Source organism: Coenobita brevimanus, chromosome 7, assembly GCF_032717465.1.
Source record: "Coenobita brevimanus isolate Jiangsu-jjx chromosome 7, ASM3271746v2, whole genome shotgun sequence".
Taxonomy (NCBI): domain Eukaryota; kingdom Metazoa; phylum Arthropoda; class Malacostraca; order Decapoda; family Coenobitidae; genus Coenobita; species Coenobita brevimanus.
In genome coordinates, this window is record NC_136960.1 from 3,668,007 (window position 1) to 3,681,334 (window position 13,328).

The window sequence follows — 13,328 nt, forward strand, 5'->3', positions numbered from 1 at the left end:
CAGTGGTAGTGTTGATCGTTGATTTCTCAAACTGGCCATGTTGATTGTTGATCTCTCAAATTGGCTGTGTTGTTTACCAACCACCACTCCAATTCGACGTGTCAATGAATCATGCATTCTATAACCTCATTTAAAGCTTTCAGAGGTAAATTTTAAAAATGCCCAGTAGCTGTGGTAATCCAGGAGTAATAACAGGCAAGCTGTGAATGATAATATGGAAGGGCCACGCCAGTTTGGTAAATAATTAACCTCAACGAATCGATGACTCTTAATGATGACATGGAGGCAGTTGAAGACGATGACGACACCACTTCTGCTGTCTCCACACTGGACTTTGAGGGCTTCCTGAGGGGGGTTGACGAGGAGGAGGCAGCAAAGAGACGGCAGTATGAAGCAGCAGCACACTCGCCTCATGCTGAGAGTCTGTAGTCTGCCTCAAGCCTTGGAATCACTCCCCCCCCTCCTCCGTCCATTCAAGCAATGTCATCAGTCTCGGCCAGGTAAGAATCTTTCAATACTGTTCATGCCCATTAAATATGATTTACTAATTTCCCTTCCAGATTGGTAGTGTTCACCGGTGACCAGTTTGATGTGAGTTTGGGAGTAAGTGGGGCAACTTTTACAAGTTGGCAGACCCATTATGTAGTTTTCCCAATATGAATAGTTATTTCTAACTCACATAATTCTCAAATTGTGGTGTATGCTCAGTCTCATAAAGCTGCAATTTAGGAGATTCCACTTTATTTTTACATAGGCTAATTTGACTTTGGTGGCCTCCCGGTACACAGGGCTGGTGTCTACTCAATTTGGACACTGCTACCTCTACAACTTGGTGAAACTTCTGACAGTATGGAATAAGTGTACAAATTTCCCTCAACCTATGACCATGTTTAAAAGCATCCATCAATCTCACTGAGCTTGTGTGCAATAATAGGGTGCAGAGGCCTAGCTATCTTCTGACTGGTGTCTCCATGATCTCTTGGTACTGAAAAAATATGATTTTGGCTTTGCAAATTTTTTTTTTTTTTTTTTTTTTTAACCCTTAATGTTGTTGGTGAGAAACCATGAATTATTAGACTTTTGATAAAGTATCATAATCAAGCCCAACATAAACAGCTCCTGTTCTACCCAAAACAAGGGAAATGGGGAGGGAGGGAGAGAGAGAGAGAGAGAGAGAGAGAGAGAGAGAGAGAGAGAGAGAGAGAGGGGGGGGGAAGCATAACAGATGATGCTATGAATTCACACATAGGTTGGAATATGCTACTGCCAAACAACTCTATGTGGAAAATGCCCAAACAGGCCTTTATCACTCATTGCTCTCTTTTTAGAGGCAACTTGAAGAAGCTCCTGCCACCATATGATATTCAAGCATTGTAAGCAGTGCCCCAGGTTCATACAAAACATGAACCCAGTGGACTGCAAGCTAAACTTGACATCACTGTAATCTTTATGAAACCATTCCGATAATTTCAAAGAAATCTTCAAAAGCCCAGTGTGGTAGACACACTCCTCCCCTCAGCCAAGGGGCAGCATTAAGATGGTTTCCCTTTTTCTTTTTTTTTCTTTTTTTTTTTTTATACAGCTCCATGGTTTATGGAGGAGATATAAGTATCTGGGTTACAGAAAAGAAATAAAAAAAGTCAACTGCAGTGGCTCCATACAATCCAATAGTGACAATGAGTAGGCAATTAGGATAGGGGGACAAAAGTAAAATTAAATGATGACTGCTGGGAAAAGAAGATTTGCTTTTTAACAGGACAGCAGTCATAATAATATAAATGACTGCACATTACAAGCTAAGGTAGAGGAAAGAAAAAAACAATGTGAAACCCACCAGCAGAGTGTCTGAGCCGCCTACAATAGAAAGGCCAAGTCCCATCTTTTCCTTGACTATCTCTATCGTCGTCTCCTTCCCAGGTCGGATCTCTGCCGTCGCTGGATCCTGAGGACATTGGTAAAGGTTATTAAATTTTAGTTAATTTCTATAACATATGATAAAAAGCTGTGTTAAAGAGAAAACTACTTTTATGCAGATAACCAACTTAAAGCATGAGTCAGATCAACACAGAGAAATTTAGTAGTGTACACAATATTAGAGAATACTGTAAAATCTAAACAATGTTACGGGATTATGGCGTATGGCAATAGACAGATACAGATAGTATCTAAACAGTCAAATGAAGGCATCTCTTGTATTCATGGGTGATCCTTGTTATATGTCAAGGAGGTCCCAAAATACCACAATTTTTCTCATACACCACGGCTCTTGTTTGGTGAGCCACAGCTCGCAAATGCGAGTGTTTTTTCCCTTCGGCGAAAACATTTTACATGCAAGTTGCTTTTTGGTGAGAAGAAAATACATCCACTTCCAAACCCAGTAAACTACAAAAGAAGTAAATCTTACTTAAATGAGCAAAAAGCATGTTGTGATCGATTATTAAGTCTTTCCTTGTCATCACTGTTAATGATTAAAAATAGAGAATGTGCAAATAAATAAATAAATAAAATTATTGCTTGTAAAATATTTCGGCTTGTAGTCAGTTTGGCTACTACAAATTTATTTGGCTTGTAAATCTGAAACTTTAGGAGCCAAATGGCTCGCAACCATCAGCAGTTAGCAAGAGCCCTGTACACTTGATATACTGAATAAGGAGACCTGAAAGATGAGCTTCACAGTTATGAATGAATTTCAGTGTGACAACATTTCTGTTATTTGTGAATCAAAACCAGGCTATGTGAGTTTACAAAAAAGGCAGCCACTGACCTGAGGCTTCTCCTTCTCTTCTGAGGGTTTAAGAGAGGGTGGAGGTGGTGAGGCAGAGGCAGCAGTGGCAGGTGTGGTGGGGTTGTGGACAGTGTGACGATCCGAAGGTATGGGTCGAACATGAGGCGGTGGCACAGGGGGGGGATCATCCGAGGCAGGGGTTGGCGGGGTGATGAGGGCGGCAGGAGGTGGCAACGAGGACAACGAAGCAGGTTTGGCCGGCAGGGCAGGTTTAGGTGCAATTGTAGGTTTGGGAGGCACATCTGTAGGAATATGGGAATCAGTCAATATCAATCACTTTCTAAACCAAAAACAGATGACTAATAAATATAAGAAAAATATAGTGAACTACACAGCCATGTTAAAACATGATATCTTCCATCGTATAATGAAGTGATGATAATTTTGAGAAATTTGGTTTATCATATCACTTTCCCTATACAACACTTTTAAGTCAACATTAAATTTCTCATTCATATTACAAATTCATACTCCAACACAGCAAAAACAAGTCAGTTCTTATCTCTCACCACTGTGTCAAGTTCACTATTTAAAAAAATAACATTCTGAATGACTAAACCTCCCTCTTCCATGCAAATAAATGTGGGATGGAAGTATCATATGATGAGAGTATTGTATGATGAAGGTACTACACATTCAGAAGGACACCCCTTTGTAAATGCAGTATATCACTGAAAACATGCAGTCATGGAATTCATGAGAGCTCTTCTGTATTTCATTTCATTCCTGATGAATATTGGTGTTAAAACATTGTCAGTAATTAAGGCAAATTCCATTTTTTCCCCTATCAGCTACAACTTGGTCATTTTGCAGTGAAAACTTGCCCAGTGTGACTTAGAACCTTAATCTAAACCTAATGCACTTTAATATAATGACAGTTTAAGAGAGTTAAGCACCAAACAATTATCATGGGGGGGGGGGACTGCAAGGAATAGCAATTCCTATAAGCTGGGTATATGGTAAACTACCAGTATAATGCATTAATCTCACACTTTACTAATACTAAAGTATTTTAATATTCAGGATTTATCAACCAGGCAATTACAGGACATGAAAAATGGGAAAGCAGTACTTCAAAAACAATAAAAGAATTACTGAAAAATACTGTCAAAGACGAGGGAGAGTGGCCAGGTGCAGTTTGCCACAAGGGCATGGGAAGTAATTCCATCTTGTGCGGTGTTTATGATAAATAGGTGCATAAGAGATGTAGTGGTATCAGAGATAGACTGCGAGCTAATGCTGATTTTATGTGTATGGCGTGTCGGGGAGAGCAGCTGGAGATTGTCAGACGTGAAAGAATTGAACTTGCTGGTGAATCTCTTGAGTGTGTGGAAGAGTTTTGTTATTTGGGAGTCATGTTGTGTGCTGGAGGTGGGGCTGGAGCTAGCTCTGTGGCTAGGGTGAGAAGTGGTTGGAAGAAGTTCAGGGAGCTCTTGCCTCTCCTGACATTGAGAGGACTCTCCATATGTGCTAAGGGGTCTTTGTATGCAGCATGTGTTAGGAGTGTAATGCTGTATGGTAATGAGACCTGGGCAGTGAAGGGGGAGGATATTCGCCGGCTCAGATGTACAGAAATGACAATCATTAGGTGGATGTGTAGTATGTCCCTGCGTCCAAGGTCTGGGGGGGCTGGGTTCACGATGGAAGAGTTGAGTGGTGGGATGGGACTGGAGTGTATTGGTGTTGTGATGAGGAGAGGTAGATTGAGATGGTTTGGACATGTGGAGAGGATGGGGGATGATAATTGGGTGAAGAAGGTGAGAAGTGTTAATATTGGGGGTGGGTTTACAAAGGGTAGACCGAGAAAGACATGGGACGAGGTCATTAAGTGTGACCTCAGGGATAAGGGACTGAACAGGGAGGCTGCAATGGATCATGCAGCATGAACAGCTGCCATTAGGTGACCAAGGCCAATGCATGCAAGCATGTTGAACCCTTTAAAAACGAAAACGAAAAACGAAAACTGTACCTTTTGAGCAGTACAGCATACATAATCAGCAACAACTTTAAAATCTGGTATTAAAACCCTTCACAAATTTTTGACTAAATCTACTTATTTGTTGCCAATGCTAAAAACTGGCTCAACCCTTCCATTTTGTGAAGATTATATAAGGCTTGATTTTCAGCCAAAAATCTTAACATGGCTGCATAATTTTCTATAATGTCACTTATGAAAGTAAGGATGCCAATTGAGGGCAAGACTTAATGATGAGTCACCACAGGTTCAGGCTGTATCAATTACAGTACTGAGACGCTTTAACCCCTCCCACTAGAGGATGTAGTTTTTATTTTAATCCCACTATCCCCAGATTATTTTATTCATATTTTGATAAACTTTTTAAACAGGTATTGTATGCAGTCTTCATTAATATTTCTATCTCTAGGGGCTCTCCTACGCTAAATAACATCAGCTGGTGACTGCAAAAGTAAAACTAAAAATATGAATTTTTGTGTTAAAGTAACAAGGGAAGACACTCAGAAAACATGTGTGTATGGGTACAATTTGCTTATACACAGGCAATACTACATACTGTACATGTCATTTGCAAAGCAAGCAGCAGTACACCCCGGGCTCATCTAAATGTGAGCCCAATGGACTGCAGGCTGAAATTACCCTACTGCAGTCCACCATCCTCCTTTAGAGGGACAGTGAAGGAATTGAGGGGCATTTGCATGACCAGGCAACTGAGCCACCAAGCCATATCAGTACCACCACAGGGTGGTGACCCTCTTTGGCATCTCTTACAAAAAAAGGTAAAAAGTAAAATAGAAGTATACAGTACAAAAGAACAGACATTCACAGTGGATATCCACTAATCTGAAAATTCCAGCTCTTCCTGGACTGATGAGAACAGCCTATGCACTGTATGTATGTATGTATTGTACCAGGTGGCTTGCACATACCTACCATTGGCAAGCAACTCTACTACAGTGTACATGTTCAAACTATGTTTTATGGATCCTGAAGGGATATCTGTAGGGTCAAGGGACACTTTACTGGGATTATGTAACAGAAGTAGTGGTTGTAGCCCCAGGTTCATCTAAAATGTGAACCCAGTGGACTGCAGGTCGAAGCTGCACTCCTCCCAGTCCACCATCCTCCTTTCAGGGGAGAGGAAGGGAGCTGAGGGACATTTATATTACCAGGCAATAGAGCCACATGGTTATAATAGTGCCATCACAAGAAGGCATCCTTCTCCAGCACTAAGGAACAATGCTTTACCAGAGTTTTACAACTATTCTGCAATATGATATCCTTCTTAACAGTGGAAAGCTTTGTAAATACCCAGGGTGTCATTAACACTTTCCATTCATCAATCACTGGGTTATTTATATCTTACTCTTGCTACTGCCAAACAGTTTTATTAAACTCTGGACAGACATTTCTGACTGAAGGGGTTAAGCAAGGCTTGCTTGCCTACTTGTTTCTGACATGCAGGATTAAAGAATTTTGATACAGGTACTGCGTATTATGTAAAGCATAAGTGATGCTGAAATACCGCAACAAACATAATGAATTTATACACAGTACTCTTTGGCTTAGATTTTCATACTTATTAACCTTTACATAAAGAAGACAAGTTAAACATTATTCATGACAGGAACTTCCAGTCTATAGTACTGCTAGCATAAAGTAATTCTGCAGAATATAGATGATGCCAGAGGGGGTACATTTGTGTGGTGGCACCAATGTAACTGAGCTGTGGAACTGCCTTGTTACATAAACATCCCCCAACTCCCTCCCTAACCCTCCTTAAAGGAAGATGGTGGACTGCAGGAGAGGGGCAGTTTCAACCTGCAATCCCCTTGGTTCACATTCAGATGAACCTAGGGCTGCTGGTATTACTTCTATTACTACTACTACTGTACTACAGAATATGGGCACAAAATATGTATATGGGCACAGAATATGTATACAAAATTGTATGAATGCACAAGTCAAGGTGCATAACAATCACAACTGAAAAATCATACAGAACAAAAAGCACTATTTTTTATGTGGGGTCAGTACATGAAGAGTGATGCTGGAGATGCAACAACAGCATAACAATACTACACACGAAGTTAAGGAGTTACACGGAAAAACAATACATAAGCAAGTAAAGAAAAAAAAACTATACACATGCAGAATAGGTAGATGGATACTGATGAGAACAAAATTAAGAAAAACAACAAGGCATACTAAAGAACAATGATACAGTAGAGGAGATGAATATACTGCAACATACATAATATTTCAGGTACAGGGAGGGGAAAAGAGGGGGACCATAGGAGTGAACTTAGAGACATGATACTCACAGGACCATGCACCGGGCCCAAGGCAGCGGCACAGAGCAACAGAGGCACAAGGCAGAGTTAGTGTTGCAGCCACCAACACAACACACACCACTCAAAACACAAATACACAAGACACACTTCATTTCTATTCACTTTCAGTAACTCACTTAGACTTGACACATACAGTACCTTTATACTCCACACATGCCAAATATTTAACAACTTTCAGCAACTTACTTGTACATAAACTCATATACATTATAGAACACTGCAAAACAGCACAACACAAAGATATACTACTCAACACAGGCCACAATTACATAAACTTTCAGCAATTCATTTACACATAAACTCATAGAAATCACTGAGCACTGTACAAACAGCACACCACAGATATACCAGCACATCAGATACTATACCATAATCCTTGACACTGCATATGCAAACTCTTGTTCAAGCATCTTTAAGAATACCAGATAACATACACAAATACACAAAAATCACATACACTCAACAAACACACAGCATACCAACAATAAAAGTACACATGCTGATAAAAGAAACAAACACTGCCTTAGTCCAAGAACCCAAGAACTGGGTCATTTCTGGCTGATGGGTTACAATGAGGAAAGGGCAGGAGAGAAGGCAGGGGAGAGAGAGAGAGTGCGGGTATGCGCAGGTTAGGTGCTATAATTTTCCCAACAATCTCACTGTAACTTATCAGGTAGAAATACCCAGTTCTTGTGCACCAAGCCTATGGCACTGTCTGTTTCTTTTGTTTGCAACTGTACAATGAAACTGAAAAAAACTGCAAGAAAAAAAATGCATAATACCGAAATGAGCAAACAAACTGTTTTCTCAATAACACAATACCAAATTAGAACTGGATCAATAACACCACAGCCACCACTTACATAACAACAGAAAGACAGTTCATCATTAAAAAGTAATGTACTCAGCAAACAGAAAGGAACACAAAGGCAAACACTCAACAGCAACCAACACTCAACTTCCATCAAAATGCAAACATATCAGTAGTGATTCAAACAATACCTAATGTAATGAGCTCAGCATTCAACATAGGGTATATATAACATCTTGAAAGTGCTATTACGCAGAACATAAGTGACATATAATCAACATCCTAGAAATTGCAATACACAGAGCATACAGTAGACCAGTAATAGTAAACTAGTGTATACATCACACACATACATACAACACCCCATTTGTTGCAACACACTTGGCAAAGTTCTTAGCAACACGTAAACACTCACACTCAAAACAGATACTAGTACCTGCCTAACAAACAGCTAACAACAACTGAGCTGTGTAAAATGTACACAATATTCAACACAGAATACTGCAGCCTGAAACAACAGCAGTATACCATAACATCGTAACAGGGGCTGTAACGAAAGAGTTATTGCGAGTACGGTTCCAGTAAGAACTTTGGTTGGAAAGAACAGAATGTCAAGTACCTCAACAGTTGTATAATTTCAAATACTGCAGCGTGATGCCTAGCTTTAGAAAAATAAGATAAAGTAATGGTTCATATAATTTATCTCAAAATACCTGCAAAAATCCTGAAATGATGTCCTCTACAAAGTTTGTTATCCAAATCACCAAAGGAAAATGGGTATTGCAGCAAACATGGCTCAGAATTGGTGCTGTCAGTGATTCCATTTGTATTAAAAAAAAAAAAAGTTATGACATCTGAAGGTGCACCCTCTCATCAGCATTCAGGTCCTCACTGATGTTTGGAGTGAATGGTTTCTGGATATTATACAGCTTAACTTGCAATGACTCTCACTCAGCATGAGACCTGGTGTCTGTGCAATAAATTTAGATGGTTGGGATACTTTATGCTTTTATTAAGGCTACAAGCTGAGGAAAGCACTTTGTCCTTTAAATGTTCAGAAACTTGCTGGAAATCATAAACCTTTACTGTATCATACCAAATTCAAAAAGCAGTCACAGGATATGTACTGTACCATTCTGCATACTGACAAATAATTTCAAGGTTGCCATGGTAATCTCAAAACGTGAGTAAAGGATGTACGCAATTTTATACCATACAATATTTTACAGTAATCTCCTCTAACACTCTTCAGAAGTAAAGCTGCAAGAAAATGAATTAGCAATACTGCATCACATCAAGAATAAAAGCAAATGGAAAGAAATCATTAAGGCAAGAACTTTAACAACACTGCAATGACTATAATAGCCACAGAAAAACAATTAAAAACTTAAGTATATACAGTATAAGAACACTATATGAGAGAGAGAGAGAGAGAGAGAGAGAGAGAGAGAGAGAGAGAGAGAATTATGCTGGTGGGAATAATCATATAAGTACTGAAATAGTGAGCACCAGGTCTGTATCAAACACAATAAACCATCATTCAGAGGTAATTACCAAACCAAACCTGACTCACCTGGCTTCTTCCCTGAGGCTCGAGCAGCATTAGCCACATACATGTTAATGACACCCTCAGTCTTCTTGAGGATGTTGGTGGCTTGGTCGTAGTCAATGCCCACCATCTCCTCTTTGTTTACACACAGGATCATGTCTCCTACCAGCAAGCCAGCCTGGAGGTATGCAAAATCATTGTGTGCTGTGTTATTTTATGGTTTTGGGTACTGATGGGGTACTGGTGAAGGATACCTTCAAGCACTGGCACCAACATGACTAGACAGTGGAGATGCCAGGTTATACAAACATCCCTCAACCCCCTTCCCATCCCCCTAAAGAAGGATGGCTGACTGCAGAAGAAGGGTAACTTCATTCTTCAGTCCACTGGGTTAATGTTTCTGATGAACCAGGGACTACAACTACTGCTATTAAGTACTACTGACCATATCCATAAAACTTATGTCATAAAAGAGAAGGCAAGCTCTAAATTCTCAACGGACATTTGCAGAACACCTATGATTTATAGGTCTGACTAGCCTGCATCCCACATTATAGCAGTTAGCAATGATACAGGGAGGTACGACACATTCTATTTACATTACCTGCTTCAAAAATTATTTGTTTAAATTGGGGGTTGCCTTCCCCTTTTAAGGAAATGGCCTGGTGTCTTGCCTTTAAATCACTCATAAATTCCATAGCATTTCATATTACTGTATAAAGTTTCATCACTAGTGAGAGAGTAATAAACTGGACCAGCTAGTTTAATATGAATTGGAACAAGAAACATGGACTCCTTAATTCCCTAAAATGACTGTCTATCTATCTATCTATTGCCAGACGCCTCAATCTCGTTTGGGGTGGCCACAAACAAATCGCCTCCAAGTCGCCCTGTCCCCCGCCATTTCACTGCCCTGCTCCCAACTCACACCCCCCTCTCTCACAAAACGTGAAATAAAATAATCATATTCCATGAAACCTTAATGTGGTCTCCCTAAAATTCTAAGCACTTCCTTATACCAATGTCTTCACAAAAATCTAACTCCTTCAAGCCAGCTGATGTCCTTAACATTAACTTAGTTCATTCTTGCTGCCACCATATATTTTTATTAGGTAGGTCTCTCACATGGAGGGGGTTTATAAAGGCTGTATCTACCTCCTCCAATTCAAAAAGTCTATCATCAGTCATTCATGCATTCATTCATCCTTAACTAAATAAAAATTATCAGATGGTCTATCTATCTATCTATCTATTGCCAGATGCCTCAATTCCATTTGGGGTGGCCACAAACAAATCGCCTCCACGTTGCCCTGTCCCCCGCCATTTCACTGCCCTGCTTCCAACTCACACCTCCCTCTCTCATATACCTCTCCACCCCATCCCTCCATCTCATCCTCTGCCTCCCCCTCCCTCTTCCCCCCTCCACCTCACTCACATACACTCTCTTCGTCAGTCTCTCACCCTCCATCCTCTCCACATGGCCAAACCACCTCAGTGTGTTCCTCATAACACTTCCAATCACATCCACATCCACACCACAACACTCCTTTATATCCTCATTCGTCAGCCAGTCTCTCCATGTGACTCCACAGGCTCCTCTTAAATAACTCATTTCCACTGCTCTCACTCTTGACTTGTGTCCTTCCAACAACGTCCAAGCTTCACTTCCATACGTTAGAGTTGGTATCACAATACTGTTATGTAGTAACTTTTTCACTTCCATGCTCATTTCCCTGTTTCTTATCGCTGCTTTCAAGGAACCAGCAACCTTTCTTCCCTGCTGTACCCTTTCAAGCACTTCACCCTCCAAACCTCCATCCTTACTCATCACACTACCCAAGTACTTAAACGTACTCACATTTTCCAATTCCTCACCATCCAACCTCGCTGTACATTCACTGACTTCACTTCTCTCAAACACCATCACTTTACTCTTCCCTACATTCACCTTTAGATTCCGTTTCTTACACACTCTCCCAAACTCATCCACCAAGCCTTGCAGCTCCCCTTCGTCTTCACTCAACAACACAGTATCATCTGCAAACAACAGTACAGGGAGTTTCCAAACACTCCTCTCTCACCAGGGCCACTCCAACATCCACTACCCTACCTCGTACCTTGTACCTCTTTTATTACCCCATCCATATACAGATTGAACAACCATGGAGATATGACACATCCCTGTTTCAACCCAACCTTCAAAGAGAAAAATTCACTCAGTTCACCATCCACACACACTGCAGCCATAGCACCATCATACATACTCTTCACAGCATTCAACAACTTCCCATCTACTCCATATATTCTTAATACTTTCCACAATCCTTGTCTATTGACCCTGTCATATGCTTTCTCCAAATCCATGAAAGCTGCATACAACTTCTTTCCCTTCTCTAGAAACTTTTCCACTAAAGATTAAGAATGAATATCTGATCTACACAACCTCTTCCCTTCCTAAAGCCTCCTGTTCTTCTCCAGCTAATTCCTCTGTTCTTTCTCAAACTCTGTCAATAAATATCCTACCATACACTTTTCCTATTATACTACGAAGACAAATGACCGTATGATTACCACATAAAAGAAGGAGCACTCAAAGCATGCAACACTTATGCCTACCAACTGGTTTAAGCTCTGGATACCTGACTTCGTCCCTGAACTTGACCTCTGATGGATTATGCTCAAAATCATATTATTGCACATTATTCTTGTCTAATCCTCAACCTTCCCACCAACTTTGCTTCCTATCAGATAATGATAATAATATTGATAATAGTAGTAGTAGTAGTAGTAGTAATAATAATAGTAATAATTTCATTCATTCATTGCCAGACGCCATGTATCCCAGACGGGGTGGCCAAGGGCTTAGAGTTAATTGTTTTACGGGGAGGGGCACTAATCCTCCACCAACCCCACTTGACACGTGGGGATGCCAACAGCATCTGGTGTTCCCAGGCGGTCACCCATCCAAGTACTAACCAGACCCAATGTTGCTTAACTTCGCTGATCGGAATAGTAATAATAATAATAAAATAATAATAATAATAATAATAATAATAATGACACCAACTACAAGAGGTTAATTCAAGGAAAAATAGATATCACCCGTGATCTTACCTCAGCCGCTACAGATCCCTCTTGCAGGTCTGAGATGAAGATGCCGTTGCCGTACTCTGCATGTTTACCCTCAATGATCATGATCCCAAGTCCTTGTTGGCCCTGGAAAAGACGACCAGAGTTAGTATGAAAGGTTTGATTTCACCTGAGGGAAACAGTTCACTCACAACTAAGTCATCTATCCATTTATCTGTCTATCTGTTGTCAGACACCTTAATGCTCTAAGCGGTGGTTACAAACAAATCATCTCCATGCTGCCCTGTTCTCTGTCATTTGGATGCCCTCCCTCAAACTTCCCCCTCCCCCCTCTCATATAATTTTCCACTCCATCCCACCATCTCATCCTTGGTCTCCCCCTCTTCCACTCCTCCCTCCACTTCACTCAGATTCTTCTAGTCTGTCTTTCATTTTCCATCCTCTCAACACGGCCAAAGAATCTCAAAGTATTTTTCTTAATGTTTTCAATCATATCCACATTAACACCACAATGCTCCTTTACTTCCTCATTTTTGTGTCTCTCTCTCCATATAACTCTACATGCATGAAGAGATGAACAGAAAGTCATGAGTAAGTTAAGGAGTATTGTGGTGTTGCTGTGGAGGTGACAAAGTGTTAAGTGAAATTTTTTATAAGGTTTGGCTACCACTAAATTGTGATAGTAGAAAATTTGATGATCCTTCATTACGAGGTAAGAATGAGTCTCCTTGATTACTAGTCAAACCAACCCTCCAATCTGACTG

General features: G+C 40.4%; 1 protein-coding gene across 1 annotated transcript in view; it reads right to left on the reverse strand.

Moving 5' to 3' along the window:
• The window catches only part of LOC145404710 (multiple PDZ domain protein-like), a 1,044,659-nt gene that overhangs the window by 16,928 nt on the left and 1,014,403 nt on the right, over positions 1-13,328 (reverse strand). The window contains exons 39-42 of the mRNA XM_080276264.1: positions 12,589-12,690; positions 9,499-9,652; positions 2,765-3,027; positions 1,835-1,942 (exon numbers count right to left, since the gene is read on the reverse strand). Of these exons, the coding sequence (XP_080132390.1) occupies positions 1,835-1,942; positions 2,765-3,027; positions 9,499-9,652; positions 12,589-12,690 (627 nt within the window). The remainder of the gene's footprint in view (positions 1-1,834; positions 1,943-2,764; positions 3,028-9,498; positions 9,653-12,588; positions 12,691-13,328) is intronic.